General features: G+C 44.6%; 2 protein-coding genes across 5 annotated transcripts; both read right to left on the bottom strand.

Annotated features, from left to right (window-relative positions):
- On the bottom strand, positions 1 to 10,207 carry zc3h13 (zinc finger CCCH-type containing 13). 4 transcript variants are annotated; one of them, XM_086282787.1, is made up of 20 exons: positions 10,077 to 10,207; positions 9,239 to 9,415; positions 8,977 to 9,080; positions 8,762 to 8,876; positions 8,521 to 8,632; positions 8,213 to 8,379; positions 7,917 to 8,065; positions 7,638 to 7,838; positions 7,337 to 7,504; positions 6,863 to 7,206; positions 6,272 to 6,730; positions 5,643 to 5,891; positions 5,078 to 5,561; positions 4,697 to 4,893; positions 3,153 to 4,388; positions 2,383 to 3,036; positions 2,147 to 2,290; positions 1,719 to 1,919; positions 826 to 989; positions 1 to 714 (listed from the first exon to the last, which is right to left on the bottom strand). In XM_086282787.1, the coding sequence occupies exons 2-20, from the start codon at positions 9,404 to 9,406 to the stop codon at positions 511 to 513; spliced, it is 5,520 nt and encodes a 1,839-aa protein (XP_086138913.1). In that variant the 5' UTR covers positions 9,407 to 9,415; positions 10,077 to 10,207; the 3' UTR covers positions 1 to 510. The 4 variants fall into 4 exon arrangements, with proteins under 4 accessions (XP_086138913.1, XP_086138915.1, XP_086138916.1 ...); XM_086282789.1 differs by having other exon boundaries at positions 7,337 to 7,498; XM_086282790.1 differs by having other exon boundaries at positions 8,768 to 8,876.
- Positions 10,208 to 13,632: 3,425 nt separating this feature from the next.
- Positions 13,633 to 14,667, bottom strand: LOC147302450 (zinc finger MYM-type protein 1-like). Its single transcript, XM_086283581.1, has one exon. The coding sequence runs from the start codon at positions 14,665 to 14,667 to the stop codon at positions 13,633 to 13,635; it is 1,035 nt and encodes a 344-aa protein (XP_086139707.1).
- Positions 14,668 to 15,845: the final 1,178 nt, after the last annotated feature.

Genomic DNA, 15,845 nt, shown 5'->3' with positions numbered 1-15,845 from the left:
TATAGACTCGGATTCATGTATTATGGTGTAAACAAACAAACAAAAAAACCAGAACAATATTAAGTGTCCCATTATGTCATGGCTGAACAGTCGTTTCATACAAACCAAAAGACCAGTTACCAAAAAAAAAAAAAAAAAAAAAATCAACATCTAACCATTTTAATGCACAGTTGTACTAACCAATGCACAACATGGGAAACAAATCTTTGTCAGGCAGGTGAAACTGATCGTTAAAAATCTGCTCTAAAACACTGTAAATCCACAAAAACATGAAGTCATTTTAGGCGTTTTAGATTTCTCATACATGGATAGTTGCACCCCTCCATAGGCTAGTTATCAGTCTATGGAACACATCATGAAAAACAAATAACTGAAAGAGTCATAACATTGCCTTTTTCCCTCTCGTGACTAAAAAGGCTACGTATGTAACGAAATGAGACAGCGAGAAACAGAGTTAGGAGTGAGAGGAAGTAAAGGCCTAGAAGCATTCACCTCTGATGTGTTTTACTCTCAGGACACACAGACCTCAGGCTGTGCTGTGCTGAGCTTACTACTACTACCAGCTTCAGTAATTTCAGCTGCTGGTGCCGACCCACTGTCCGACCTTTCCGGGGCCGATGCCTGGCCAGCCATGGTCCTTCTGAAGAGACGCATGCTCATCTGCAGGAGTTCATTGTCCACCACAGGTGTGGTGGGGTCATGCTTGGATAGACCCTGAGAAAAAAATAGTTAAGAGCTAAGAGTTAAAAGATTTAAGCACATTCATTTAAGATTAATAAACAATTTGTTGATCTCAATTTAGGTCTGTAACTGGAGAGCACATACCTTTTCGTTTTTCAACAGTTGCCGGCGGATGGCGAAGTCCCTGCGAGCACACAGGGCCTTACAGCACGGCCCCAGATTCCTCAATAAACCTGCCCTCTCCACCCGCCTGTTCAGAGCTGCCATATTCAAGGCTCCCAGGTCATGCTCAAAGAGCTTGTCAGCATCTACCAAGATGACGACAACAGAGGTTTAATTTGATGGATCAACAGGAATTTTTAAAAAAGAAGCGTTCAGCTTTATTTCTTCTGGAAGAGGTTGTGAAACTTTGTAAAAGGAGCCTGATCCACGTCAAGAAGTCAGACAAGCTCTGCTGTTAGCCAGCATGAGTGAAACTGTCTTTGAAGTGGATGTAACTCTGTTACAGTTAGTGAATAAACTCTCATACAATGTGAAAATGTAACCAAACTGTGAGGTGTGAATTTTAGGCCACTCGAACCTAACATTAGCTGCCACAGCTGTCCAGAGACGGAGAGGGTCCCATGTCTAATCTGCTGACAATAACTGCAACAATATCTGGAACACATATGCACATTTAATCACGTTGTCATGTGTTGGATCCCGGCTTCAGTTCGGGAGATGACGCTTGAGGAGAGGACGAAGGGAATGGCAGTTTATTAAGTTGCCGGTGGTGTTATCCATTTCCTCTTTGTTTTGGTTTATTTGGTGACGGGAACCCCTTCTCTTAATGATAAACAGGCATGCCACTTCATATTTTCAGTCTAGAGGTACAGACATGAATTTAAACGTCCCCTCCACAGTATCCAAAAGCCTACGACTTTTCTTCTCTGGCCTCCAACCTCCAACCACATACGCATTCTGCAGAAAATTGTTTTTTCCTTTAATGAGATTTGACTGTTGACTCAATACATCCAGTTTTTATGTCCCTAACTCACCTTTGGGATCGTCCAGCTCAGACTTGCACACTTCTTTGACTTGTTCCAGGAGTTCTGGGCCAGCAAGTCTCTTGGATATGCCTGCCCTAAGAAGCACCGCCCCTGGGGTGAAGCGGAGCAAGGCTGCCCCCGCTGCCCGCGGTTCCTGTTTCTGTTTGGGCATCAGGCTGGACCAGTCCACATCTATCACATCCAGAGGACCTGTCGGCACACGACAAAGGCAGAGGCTTCATTTGTTAAAGATCACCAGAGAAAATTCCACTGAATACTTTGCATTTTCTCAATTGTTATTAATTGTAGAGTTGATGAACTTCAGGCCTGTCAGAATTCAAGACAATCAAATAAAAATAAAGAAATAAAGAGGGGAGAGAAACTGACGACACACTTTCATGTGTGTATATATTATCCACAGAATGTCTTTATTGTACCTGTGATTTTCTCTTCTTCTTGTTGATCTTCTTTTTTCTGGCTGTCAGCCAGAATTTCATCCAGCTCATCATCGCTGATCGGTTCGTACTCCTCGCCAACAGATGCCATAGACTGGACATCGTCTTCCTTCCCATCATCGTCTCCTAAAACCACCACACACAGTTTTCTTAAAATCCTTGTAGGAAAAACAAGAAATGGAAAAGACAAACATTTATGCACGTTTTTATCTTCTTACCATCGATGCTGTCTGCCTTCTCCACCTCCCGTTGATCTCCAGTTAGATGGGGACTGTTGCTTGGTTTCTCGGGCTCTGGAGGACTGAAAGCTTCTCTGGGCAGCAGAGGCTCGTAATCCATCCTGTCTTGTCTCATCATGTCTCCTCGCAAGTCTCCTCTGATGTCCCCTCGTACTGGAGCCCTGGGGTCCCCGTGGGGCGTGATATCCATCATCATCAACCTTTCCCTCTCTCGGTCAACACCTCGGTCACCTCGACTGTCTCTCTCCCGTTCTCTCTCCCTTTCCCGTTCATGCTGCTGGATGAGTCCTTCGGGGAGTAAGCGTTCCCTGTCCCGGATGTCCCGCTCCCTAAGGAGAGGTTCGCGACCAGGACGCATCAGCAGGGGCTCCCGCCCCCGGCTTGGCCATTCAGGCTCCCATTCTCTTGATGGTGGTTGTTGTAGTTGCTGTTGAAGAAGCAGAGGCTGCTGCTGTTGCTGCTGAGGTCGGAGGTCCTTGCGTTCTCTCTCCCTCTCTCTTTCCCTCTCCCGTTCAAACGGCTCCCTTTCCCTTTCTCGACTGTCGTAGGAGCCGGCACGGGACCTGGACCTGGCCTGCCTCTCAGAATCAGGAGAGCTGCGTCGGGAGCTGTGGCTGCGAGAATCCTGCCGGTCTAAATTAAAAAATAAATCAATAAATAAATAAACATAGGTCAAATTCAGAGTGATCCTGGTAGTACAGGATGTGTGCAATTCTGTGTCACGTTCAGGATTCAGGTGAGGCTTTTACCTGATGAGGTGCTACGGCTGGGCTCTCCTCTCCTCAGCTGATCAATCCGGGACTTCCTCTCAGAGCACGGAGGGTCATTCGCCGCCGGCCTCTCGCGGTCTCGCTCCCTCTCCCGTTCTCTCTCTCGCTCCCGCTCTCTTTCCCGGTCCCGAGAGTTGGTGCCTTGAAGTATGCCCCGGCGCGATCGTGGGCCCTGGGGATCTTCTCTGTGGGCTGACTCGTTAGAGGGTGAACGCAGGCGTCGAGACGATGTCCGACTCTGGTTGCTCCCCATGCTGCTGCTGCGCGTCTGCTCTGGTGGGGGTTTGCGGAGCAGCGGTTGGGACATCAGAGGCTGCGGAGGCAAAGTCTGCAGCAGCATTGGAGGATCCTGGGAGAGCAGAGGTGCAATGGGTGGTGGATTACCCCGGCCCATCCTGGGGCCTCCACCTCTCCTGAGAGGTTCAGCAGGAGCCCTATCAGCAGAAACCAAAGGAGCAAGTGTTTCCAGCGAGCCTCCCCGGTCTGTCACCTCCTCATCTGACCAGTCACTGAAATTGTCCATTTTGGAGAGAGGAGAGCGCTCTGTATTCCCTCCAGCGCCTCGCTGATCAGGTCTCATTGAGGGCGGCGGTGTCCGAGGACCCCTCTTCCTCTTACTGTGTGGCAGGTAGGTTGAAGTTTCCTCCTCGGATGCTTCAGACTCTGCCCCTCGCGATCGCTTCCTCTTTCGCTCTAGAGCTTTCTTCTTTGCCCCTTTCCTGGGAGAATGTAAGGGTGGAGGCACGTCTGCAGAAGCCCCAGATGGGGGCTCGGGGTTGAATCGGTCCCCTGCAGCAGCCAGGGCGCTGCCAGCGACAGTCTCTTCGTCTTTGCGACCCTTCTTCAAGCCCTTCCTCTGTGACTTTGTCTTCTTTTTCCCCTCCTCATGCAACTGGGAACCACTGGTCTCTCTGTCTTCAGTGGCAGCGGCAAGGGGTAGATGCGGAGGTGGTGTAGGATCTCTGCCTCTGGTACGCAAGTCAGAAGGCGCGTCTGAGAGGTGCTCTCCACGCCTGTCGGCCCCTCTGCTTCGTTCCCCACGAGGCTCCAGGTCCTCATGGCGACCGCGTGCTTCCCTTTTGTCCCCGACTACCCTGCGGTCCTCATCCTTCCAGTGAGTGGGCTTGTCATCGGATGCGGCAGTTCTCGGCGGCGATCGTAACAGCGGCTCCTGGGGCCGTACCACCTGGCTCAGCAGACGATGCTTGTCCCCATCTGTGTGTCACATAAACACGTTCAGCACTTTTAAAGCATTGGAGTCAAGTACAGAAGTTTTTCCTTGGAGGTATCGGCTGAAAATGCAGTGAAAGGAAAATCTAACCTAAAGGAGCCCTTTGACATGAAAGCTCTTTCATTTTCTTTTCACATGACAGCCAATGACTCCAAAGCACCAGCACATTTTACAAAGAGAAATGAAACTTAAAAGTGTTTACACAGAGCACACACGTTTACAGAAGGATGTGTATAAAAGTGCAACCCCCCATTAAAATATAAGTGTGCCCTTTCAAAAAGAATTTCCCTACTGTCAGATGGAGGCAGACACACTGGGCTGGGGAGGAGGGGCTGAGGGTGGAGCTTGGCCTGCCCTCGGCCAATCGGGCGCTCACTTTTATCTTCGGCACTATTGTAGTCGTCGCTGTCTGCTGGACTGAGGTCCAGTGTCGTTCGCTTAGGAGAGGATCGGGGACTCTGGCTGCTATCCATCCTGGGCCTCTTACGACTAGAAGGAGAGGACATTATAATAAGCGCAGATCAGTATTTGGAGATTAGCACGATAACGGCTACATAAAACTAAATCCGAACATTCAGGAAACTTTACTTTGTAAATAATTGCTGGATTATGTGCGGATGACTATTTAATGTAGAAAGTCGCACAAATACACGGATTAAAAACTGACACATGCCTCAACTTGCGATCGTCCCGGCTGTCTCGAACCGGCCGTTCATCCCTGGCGTCGTCTCTCCTCTCCCGCCTCTCCTCCCTTCCCCTCTCTCGGGCCTCCCATTCCCGCAGTCTCTCCCGCTCGCGCTGTTCTCTCTCCCGTTCCCTCTCTTTCCTCTCCCTCTCTCTCTCCCGCTCCTCGCGCTCCCTTTCCCTCTCTCGCTCTCGCTCCCTCTCCCTTTCTCGCTCTCGTTCTCTCTCCCTGGCTCGCTCCCGCTCCCTCTCCGCCTCCCTCTCCTTCTCCCGCTCCTTTTCCCTCTCTCTCTCCCGCTCTCTCTCCTTCTCTTTCTCTCTCTCCCGCTCCCTCTCTCGCTCCCTCTCCCGTTCGCGAGTCCTGTCGTCTCTCCTGTCTTCAGCTCTCTCAGTCCTGCGCTCGTCCCTCCTCTCGTCCCTCTCAGACTCCTCCAGCCTCCCCTGGTGTCTGCTTGGAGAAGCTGCCCTTTGGTCTGTTAAACAGAGAAACCAGCCATGAATAACTACACACTCACTTTAACGAAGGAAATCATGTGCGGGCTTCTAATCTTCACCTCTTTCGCGGTTGTCTCTGCGATCCCGCTCTCCATGTCCTCCTCTCCTGTCATACGAGGGGTCTCTGGTCTGCTCCCCTCTTCTCTCACACTCGTAGCGATCTCGGTCTGGCACCCTGTCAGAGCTTCTTTCATTGGCACTGCGATCTGTGCTCCTCTCCACACTCCGTTCACGAACGGCACTGCTCCGCGATTCCCAGTTGTCATGGCTGCTTTCCAGTTGGGAACCCCGAGAGTTTCTGTTGGAGCCTAACAGAAGGAAAAATGAGAAAATGGGTTGACATATATTTCAAGACAGTCACCCAAAAAGACTAAGAGGGAAAACAATTACCATCAAATTTGGGATACAGTGAAGATTTTAGCTAGCATTTCTGCTTTTCCTTTGCGTAAAAAAGATTTCTGCAGATCCTTCCAATCTTTTATTGATCATGGGACGCAGAAATCTCCAGTCATCTTTTCACTCTCAATTATTTTGTTAATTTCCCTCATTAGATATGAGATGTTCCAGCAGCTTATTATCAAAATGTCTCGTCTTTTGTTGCCGCACACACACTCTCAAAACTCACAGCAGTATTTCAAATTCATTCTTTAAAAAGACTGAAATAATCACTTTGCTTTTATTTACTTGCCTTTCTCAGGTATGTCATTAGCGCGTCCTCTACCTCGTCCATTCCTATCAGCTCTGTCCATCCTGCTCTCAGTCCTTGCTTCTCCTCTGCCTCCATCGTCACGTCCATGCCCTCTCCCGTAGCTCCTGTCATCCTGAGTCAGGTCCTCCTTCCTGTGTGCATCAATCCTCTCCCTCTCTCTGTCTCTTTCCTTTTCTCGCTCCCTCTCCTTTTCCCGGTCCTTCTCTCGCTCCCGTTCGCGGTCTCGACTGGAGCAGGTCTCCACCCTGCTCTCTCTCAAGTCCTTCACATCCCTGCTATCACGAGAATCTCGAGTTGGTTCCCTTCCTCGGTCACGAGCGTCCCGTCGGTCACGAGCATCTCGGGCGTCCCGGTCGTCACGGGCATCCCGGGAGATCTGTTCAGAGTCATAGTCCCGGTCGTCACGGATGCTGTCCTTCTCTCGTTTGCTGTGACTATCTGTGTGGAGAAAAGACAAATAGCTTAATAGCAGATAAATGTACATTTTTTTAATTGACAGCCTATATTTTAAAGCAAGGCTCCAGCCAACAGACTGATAAATAGAAATCCAGTAATGGAAGATGACGATACCATCTCTGCGCTCATGTCTGCGGTCCTGGATGGGAGGACTCCTCTCTCTGTCGCCACGACTCCTCTCGCGGCCCCTGGAGTGGCGCCGGCTGGGGCTCAACCTGTCCGATCGCCGATGGGGTGACGAGGTGTCATGAGAAGCAGGAGGCGAACGAGAGCGCCGGGAGCTCTGAGGTGAGGAGGCGGAGGCCTGAGCGGTGGCACTTCTGTGGTAGATGGGGGAAGAAGAACGACGGCGTCGAGGAGAGGGAGAGTGCCGCTGGGCAGAGGAACCGGAGTGGGACGAAGGCGAGCGGTGACGGGGAGGAGTGGGGCTGCGTTGGTGGCGTGGAGGAGAAGGAGACCTGCAGTGACAAAAGGTTATTTCCTCTTGGCTGTCATGATCAAATATTTACCCAACTGTGAAGAAAGAAGTACAGGTGAGTGATCCTGCAATGTTTACAGCCCTGGAAAAAAAGGTTTCTGTGTGCTCACCTGTGAGGAGGGGATGCCAAGATAGAAGCCTTATGGGAGGAAGCTTTAGGAGAGGTAGATTTCTTCCTGGCTGAGGGCGACGCACCCCTGGAGGGAGATGACACGCTACCAGAACGCTCCTCTGATGTCACAGACCTCTTGGCCTTGTGGGAACTGTCAGATCTGTCCCTTCAAACAAAAAGGTGACATTATAAAGAGCGAGCACTGGAAGTTGAAAAGGATAACTCAGGATAACTGTGAATATGACTCAACGAATTAAAAACATACACACGCTGCAGGATGCACTAAATCCCCACTTTACCTGCGTTTTTCCTTCTTCTCTTTGTGTTTTTCTGCATCTCGTCCACGATCTTTACCCTCCTTCTGCTTCTCGTCAGACTTCTCCTTATTTTTGTGCTTGCCTTTGTGTTTTTTCCCGACCACGGGCAGGTCCAGAGGGACCGGTGGAGGGGGACTGGGGGTACGGGGCCCTTTCTTCTTGCTGTGGCTTCCTTTCGAAGACCTGGTCAAAGAATGACGGAAAATATTTATCAGAACCTCATCAAATCTGTAGGTCTCATATTTTGTTTTTCTTCCCTACCTGGTAGTTTCTAAAACAGGTGAGGATATTGATGCCTTCTTTTCTTTCTTCCCCGAGCCCAGCCCTTTGTTTCCCCGTTTATGTTTTGGCGAGCCACTGGACTTTCTGGATGAGGGTGAATCTTTGGAGCTTAACTGCTCAGGGGAAGCCTGAAGGACGAATGTGACAGATCGAGCTAAAATTCAGATGACAACCACCCTTGCAGACAGCTACTTCAACGGAGGAAGTGAGCTGTGCTAATACTTTTGAAATCCAGAGGTCACGTATTGAAATAATCAAAGCATCTCATCGCTTACCTTTGGCAAGGCTGTGGTTCTGGCTTTCGTCGGAGTTTCGTCTTTCTTGATGACAATTTCTTCTCTCTTCTCCAAGTTTTCCTGCTCTAATTTCATTAGTTCACGCTGAATCTTTTGACGCTTCATCTCTAGGGATAGCTCATAGTCGTAATCACCGATATCAGAGTCTGAAAATTAATGGGAAAAAACCCAAACCAAAACAGTAAAATTGGAATGGAGAAGAGCGTTTCAATCCACAACATCAAAATGGTATTTACAAATAAATGTGTCAATTTCCCTTTAAACGTCATCAAAACAAAACACCGAACCTTCACGATTGGTTTCCCACTCTGTGGGTTCTTCTTCACTGCCTGGGGTACGCTCCTTTGTTATCTTTATATCCTCCTTCTCTCTGTGTCGGCCTCTGGAGGACTCTCTCTGCTACAGTAGCACACACAAACAAACCGTTTTGCACAATGTACTAAACTTTCCAAAGCGATTTCAAATCTAAACTAGATTCTTCATTCAGAAATGCGTTATTATCAAAGACCAAAAGAGCAGAGGACTCACTCTTACTGTGGGGGACGAGGGCTCATCTAGGTCTCGTTTCAGGTTTTCTGCTTCAACATCCTGTCTTTTATTTTTCATCCTCTCCCGCAGATCACCTGTGGGCCTCTCGGTTGACCTGTTTCATTAACGCAGAGATTAGAAAAACACATGCACAAAGGTCGATTTGATTTTAAAAGCAACACTCAATACAAATTCAATAACCGCAGCCATCTTACCGGCTAAAGCTAAATCCTTTGCCTCGTGGCTGAGTTCCATGTGTGTAGCGACAAGTGTTGCCGTAACTGCAATTCCCAGTCTTCAGCCAATTTCTACAGTGACTCTAAAAAAAAAAGAAAAACAACAACAAAAAAACAAAATACAGATGAGCCAGGCCAAAGAAGAAACAGCGCACTGTGCCATATTCATTCAAAGACACAGAGACTTGGAAATTTCCCCCTGGAGGGGGAAAACCCTCTCTGACCTCTGGGTTATACATACATCAGCAGCATTACTCCCAGTGCTGGGTCCAAGCCTTTCAAACACACTTGGCCTGCGGGACGGAGCAGCGGGGTTGGTGCTGCTGCTGGTTGTGGTGCTGCTGCTGCTGCTGCTGTCAGATATGGTTTTTGAATTTTCCACTGTTACCTTCCGCCTGATCTTGGACATTCTGCAGGACTGCAAATATGACAAACAACGCTCAGTGAACTCTCTTTAATCATCTGCATGTTTACAACTTGGCACTTTAGAAAAAAAATGACTTAAAAAGAAAACAAAACAAAAAAACAAAGCAAGTCTGGCAGGAAACTTTCTTTGCAGTGCGATTCCCTCAAACTCCCTGAATTTATTCATTCCCTACAACCGATCTTAAACTGCAACCGAAAACCCATTTCTCACTGTTACTGTTGCAACCGTTTGATAATCACATGGCCTTCCCGGATGCTTTAGTACTCCTGTGCATAATGGAGCATCCAAAACATAAACACATGCAAATATCTGCCGTCAGTGCAGCTGCTCTGCGCTAACTTGTAGCGAGCAACAACGCATGCTACCTTTAAGTAAGCTGAAGTTCCCCGTTAACTACAAGAACTGAGTTCTGTTTACCATCTTTAACTAACCAGGATGCTTCTGAAATTCAAAAAGCGTCGTAGATTAACAGTAATTATTCTGCATATCTCATACTAGAATAAAACAAGCGAATGCAGGCTAATGCTAAAGTTAACTGTGTCATGTTTTATCTCAGCGCGGGGCCTATCTTAGCCTGCTCCAGTAGCCTGCATGCTAATCTGTAAATGAAAACACGGTCTCACCCAAGATATTTTTTCGGTGTCACACCTACTTTAATCAGGCTGGCGGATTTAGCACTTGTAAAAAAAATTACAAGGCTTATTCTTTAAAAGCAAAGGCAGAAACTGCCCTGGGTGCCTTCATATTGGCGGAGAGTGCGCGTCATTGGTCCTTCTTCTTTTGTGGTTTGTGAATGAGGAACTCAACCTCCGCGGCGATGCATTTACCGCCACCGCCTGTTCATGTGTACAGCTTTTATATAGACAACTGGAGACCAATAAGCCTCCTAAATAATGATTATAAAACATTAGCTCTATTGCTAGCTAGAAGAATTAAATATATTTTGGACGATATTGTAGACGAGACACAGTCTGGTTTTATGACAAACAGGCACATCTCCAATAATATTAGACTCTTCTTGGATATTCTGGACTACTCAGCATTAATATCTGATGACTCATTTATCCTTCTCCTGGACTTCTATAAAGCCTTTGACTCAATTGAGCATGAATTTATATTTCTTACACTTCAGAAATTTGGTTTTGGTGATATCTTCTGCAGAGCTATCAAAACTCTGTATTCCAATGCTAATAGTTCTATTAGAATGAAAAATGGCACCACTTTTCGTTTTAGTCTTAATCAAAGTGTACGCCAAGGTTGCCCGATTAGCCCTTATCTTTTTTTACTTTGCACCCAAATTCTTGCCTCTCATATTTCGAATAGCCCTGTGAAGGGTATAAACATAGCAGACAGAGAGATTGTCATCAGTCAATTGGCAGACGATACCACAATTTTTCTTAAAAATGCCAGCCAAGTGCCAATTGCTTTACGTGTAATAGAGGATTTCTCAAAAGGGTCTGGATTGGTCCTAAACTTAAATAAATGTCAGTTATTACCTGTCAAAGAGTGTAATGTTCAGAGTATTTGTAATATAACAGTTAAAAATGAAGCAACATATTTAGGTCTGATTATCTGCAAAGATCCAAAAGACAGAATTTTACTAAATTTTCCCCCAATTATTAAAAAATCTCAAACCAAATTAAATCAATGGTTGCAGAGAGATTTAAGTTTAAGAGGAAGGGTATTGCTCTCAAAAGCAGAAGGTCTGTCTCGACTGACTTATGCAGCAATTTCTCTGCATGTGGACGGCAAAACTTGTAAGGATATTGACCGAATGCTCTTCAACTTCCTTTGGAAAAACCGGACACATTACATCAGAAAAAGTGTATTGATGAATGACTATGAACACGGTGGTCTCAATGTTTTGGATTTTACTACTCTAAACAATACATTTAAGATTAATTGGGCTAAACATTTTCTTAAAAATCCGGTATCCATTTGGAATTTTATTCCTCACTACATTTTCTCTAAGTTTGGTGGTCTAAGTTTTATCTTAGGTTGTGATTATAATATAGATAAGCTTCCAGAAAAGCTCTCGATGTTTCACAAACAAGTTCTACTAGCTTGGTCCCTTATATATAAACACAACTTTACACCCCACACGTATTCAATTTGGAATAATAGGAACATAGTGTATAAAAATAAATCATTATTTTTTTCTAGGTGGGTTGAGAAACAGATTGTTTTAGTGAATCAGCTGTTTAATCCTAATGGGCAGCTTATGTCCTATTCAGAATTCTTAAACACCTATAAATTTCCAGCCACACCCAAAGAATATGCCATATTATTTGATGCAATACCTACGGGTATTATAATGCTTTTTAAAGGTATTCAACCTTAAATATCATCTGTTTCTCTCCCCAACCCTTTAGATTCACACATAGGAAGAATCTGTCTAACAAACCACAGTAAAAGTAATAAGAATATCCGTGCTTTGTTCCAGACAGAATCTCTAACTATCCCACATGTGGTCTCTTATTGGAATTTCTTTGTCAGTGACATTAACTGGAAAAGAGTATGGACAATTCCTAACAAGTATCTGGTAACGAATAAAGTGAAGGAAGTCTCATTTAAAATACTGCATAAATTTTATCCTGCTAATCATTACATGACGAAGTTCAAAAGGGACATAAATGTGAACTGTGGATTTTGTGGAAGCCATCCTGAGACTGTGCAACACCTCTTCTGGATCTGTTCATACGCTAGAACATTTTGGAAAGACTTCAGTAGATTCATTGCTGGACATCTCTATAAAGACTTTACTGTGAAATGGGAAAATGTTGTATTTTGTTTCTTTCGAAGGCAAAAAAAAGAAGATGTTTACTTTATAATAAACTTGTTAGTTATCTTAGCTAAATTTTATTTTCACAAATGCAAATACAGTAACAAAAAACCTCATTTTAAACATTACTATAATGATGTTTTATGTTACATAAAATTGATTAGTGGATCACTTAACAAAAAGGCTATGAAAACTATTACTATTTGTAGTAATTACAAATTATTTGAATGTTTGTAATTCTTTGTATTACACCCCCTGGCATATGTTAATTTTGTTCTGATTGTATACATGTTCTGTATACTGTTTCTTAATAAAGTTTAATATTTGAAAAAAAAAAAAAAAGTACAGCTTTTAATTATATTTTTCCCCAGTTCATCTGCGGTGGCTTACACACATACACACAAGATATAAATCTTGAAAGATGGCCCATTGAGTCCTAGCTAGCTAAGATTAAAACTCGGCTACCGGGAAAACTTGTTTTGTAAATGTAGCAGAAAAAACATTATATTTCAATACTGGCTTATTGATGCCGAAGCTTTTCAACACAGTCATCTCTGGTGACATCTGGTGGCCAAAAATATGAAGAACAGCTTGAATTTACAAATTAAAGTGTACTCAGAATCAGAATCAGAATCAGAAAGGGTTTTATTGCCAAATGTTGAGCAGGTTTACAACATTAGGAAATTGCTGCGGTGCTTCAGTGCAAACATACTGTCATAAATTGCGATTAAGTAGACATGAAAAAAATAAAAGTAAGAATAAGAATTAAAAGTGCTACGTAGAAAGATATATACATGAGTGCAGGTGGTGATCAGTGCCAAACATGGAATACTGCTTCATGACTGCCTACTCTACAGAGTTGAGTTCACAATTCTGTCTGATATTGGTCCACCTCGTGTTGCTTTGAACATGTATTTTTTGGGTGAAAAAATTATGTCTATTTTTTTAATAAATAAATTTGATCAATAAACTTTCGATATTTAAGCATGTGCCATGGTGTGGTCTTTCTTTGCTTGTAACTTCTTGCTGTTTGTAAATACAATAGATGAAAAATAAATATAATATACATATAATAATGTATAACATATTAAGAAGTATGCTTCTGCTGTGAGGTCCTGCCTCCATGTACTTATGCAATTAATCACTGGACAGCTGGCCAGGTAGGTTTATAAATATTATTATCAGTGGCGTGCACAGACATTTTGGGGGGCAAGTGCTCCAGGGGGAAAAAAGGGCACTTTTTGCATATGTGGAAAACCTTTTCTTTTTATAATAAAAAAATCGCACAGGTTAAATGCAATTTGACTTTTATTTCAAAACATTCTCTAAAAATCAAAAATCACACCACAAAAAGATAAAATCTGTATCCAACTCTAAACTATATACATACATATTCTCAAGTGTCCATTAAATGGAGTGTACTGCTCTAAAGAAGCATCCTTCTTGGTGCCATGTCTTTGTAGATGTTGATGACCTCGTTGTAATTGATCTCCACATCTTTCTCAATGGCCAACAAGAGGAGATCAGACAACCTTTCTTCTCCACACAAACTTCTTAGTTTATTTTTGATTATTTTTAGCTTTGAAAAAGATCTTTCAACTGTCGCAGTTGTCACTGGTAGTGTTGCGTAGATCTGAATCATTTTGACAAAGGCAGGAAAGATCAGCTGGCCATTGTTTTCCCTCAGTATCAGAAATATTTCTCTGAGGTCTTTTGAACTAAAGCTGGAGTGGAAGACCTTTAATTCTGTTTTGAGCTGGTCCTCATCTTCTCCATAGAATTCACAGAGGATGTGGACAGCTTCAATGGCTTCTGGGTTTGGTGGGCCTACCCAGTTAGCATGCACAGTTAAGGGCTGGAAGGACTGAATGATTCTGGCCGTTGGGCTTCCAGTATTGTCCCCTTTGAACCTCCTGTTCAGTTCCCCAGTCATGATGTCCAGAAAGGTGAAATATACACCACTCCTGAAATATGCCTCCACTGACTCAAACTGAGCACCTACTTGAGACACTGTGGTGCTGTGTTGGAAACGCACTGGAACTTTCCGCTTTCTCTCCTGACCAGGCACCACGGTAGGTACTGGAATGTTGAAACTCTCTGCCTTCTCTGATGCACATCTAAATATCTCTCCAAATTTCTCCTCAGACCTCATGGTTTGCAATGTGTGAAGCACACCATCAATTACCTTGTAGGCAGTGGAATGGTCCAACCCTTCTTCCTGCAGAGAATCTGATGCCAAAGCAGTGACTTCGAATACTGGTGTGGTGATTTCCATGCAGAGAATGAACATAAAATTAATGGCATTTCTGTACATCTGAGCATCACCTTGGGCCAGGTTAGGTGGGTCACTGTCACTGATGTCATCAAGGAGCATCAAAATGGCTTTCAAATTTCTCTGAAGTGCCTTCAGTGCTTTTTCCCTGCAAGCCCATCGAGTATCTGACAGCTGCTGGAGCTCCATAACACGTTGTCCAGGAAAGAGAGACTCCTGAAATTTGACCAAGGCAGCATGACGCTTTGGGGAGCATACAATTTCTCCACCAAGTTGAAAAATGTCACAAAATGCTTGCTGGACTTTGATGCCTCCACTAGTACCAAATTGAGGCAATGGGCTTTGCAGTGCACATAGAGGGCCTTCTCATTGTGTGCACGGATTCTAGCTTGGAGACCTTTATACATGCCACTCATGTTGGCTGCTCCATCATAGCCTTGACCATACATGTTCTTCATCTCTAGGCCATTCTTTTGCAGAAGCAAGAACACTGTATTCTCCAGCTCCTGGCCTGTAGTTGTATCAACATTGCACACTTCGATGAATCTCTCCTTTATTTGCATATGATGAAAATATCGCACAACAAATGACACTTGCTCTTTGTGTGAAACATCAGAGGTTTCATCAAGTAGAATGGAATACATTTCAGCCTCTTTTATTTCACGTTGTATCTCCTTCCTGATGTAAGTTCCTAGTGCTGCAATGATGTCATTTTGACTTCTGTTGGAAAGCAGTGACACCTGGGGCCTTGTCTTGGTGGCTTTAACTGTGGCAATTTTTTCCAAATGCATTTTCAGCACACTATCGTAGCGGGAAAATACATTGACTAATTCATGAAAATTGCCACGGTTATCACTGGACTCACTCTCATCATGACCTCGGAATGCTTGTCCCTGACGTGCAAGATACACTGTTAGGTCAATTAATCTTGTCAGGATTTCTTTGTTTGTCTGCCTCTCTCGCTCTCTAACTTCCACCCCTTTTACGTCTGAAACATCAAATGCAGACTGAAGGGCCTTTTTCTGGAAATTGATCCATCTAACCATGCTTGTCATGTGCATCTCTGCGCTGGAGTGTTGTTTGATTTTTTCAAGAGCAGTACTCCACTTTCTGATGCCATCAGTTGTCCAGGCTGTTCTGCTTTTATATTTTTCATCCGAGAGGAAAAGCCGACAACTAAAACAATGCATTGAATTAGCAGTGGGTGAGTATTCCAGCCACACATTAGCAGAAAACCACTGTTTCTGGAATGATCTCCCCTCAGTTTTTGGGTAAGGTATATCAGGCTGACATGGGCCCACATTGCAGCACATTGAAACGTATCTGTCATTGCGCTTTATTTTAAATGTATGGATGTGTGTTGGATC

This window comes from Aulonocara sp. 'chitande type north' Nkhata Bay, linkage group LG23 (assembly GCF_057382095.1).
Source record: "Aulonocara sp. 'chitande type north' Nkhata Bay isolate Kocher_YH1m ecotype deep benthic linkage group LG23, A_spYH_male_GT1.1, whole genome shotgun sequence".
In the NCBI taxonomy this organism is placed as follows: Eukaryota; Metazoa; Chordata; class Actinopteri; order Cichliformes; family Cichlidae; genus Aulonocara; species Aulonocara sp. 'chitande type north' Nkhata Bay.
Note: the sequence above shows the minus strand (reverse complement) of the source record. Positions and strands in the feature narration are given on the sequence as shown.

Coding starts and splice junctions, on each gene's coding strand:
- zc3h13 (XM_086282787.1), bottom strand. CDS start 9,406: ATGTCCAAGATCAGGCGGAAGGTAACAGTGGAAAATTCAAAAACCATA. Junction 7,207..7,336: donor TTGGCATCCCCTCCTCACAG/GTGAGCACACAG, acceptor TTGTCACTGCAG/GTCTCCTTCTCCTCCACGCC. Junction 715..825: donor AACTGTTGAAAAACGAAAAG/GTATGTGCTCTC, acceptor TTTTTTTCTCAG/GGTCTATCCAAGCATGACCC.
- LOC147302450 (XM_086283581.1), bottom strand. CDS start 14,667: ATGGAGCTCCAGCAGCTGTCAGATACTCGATGGGCTTGCAGGGAAAAA.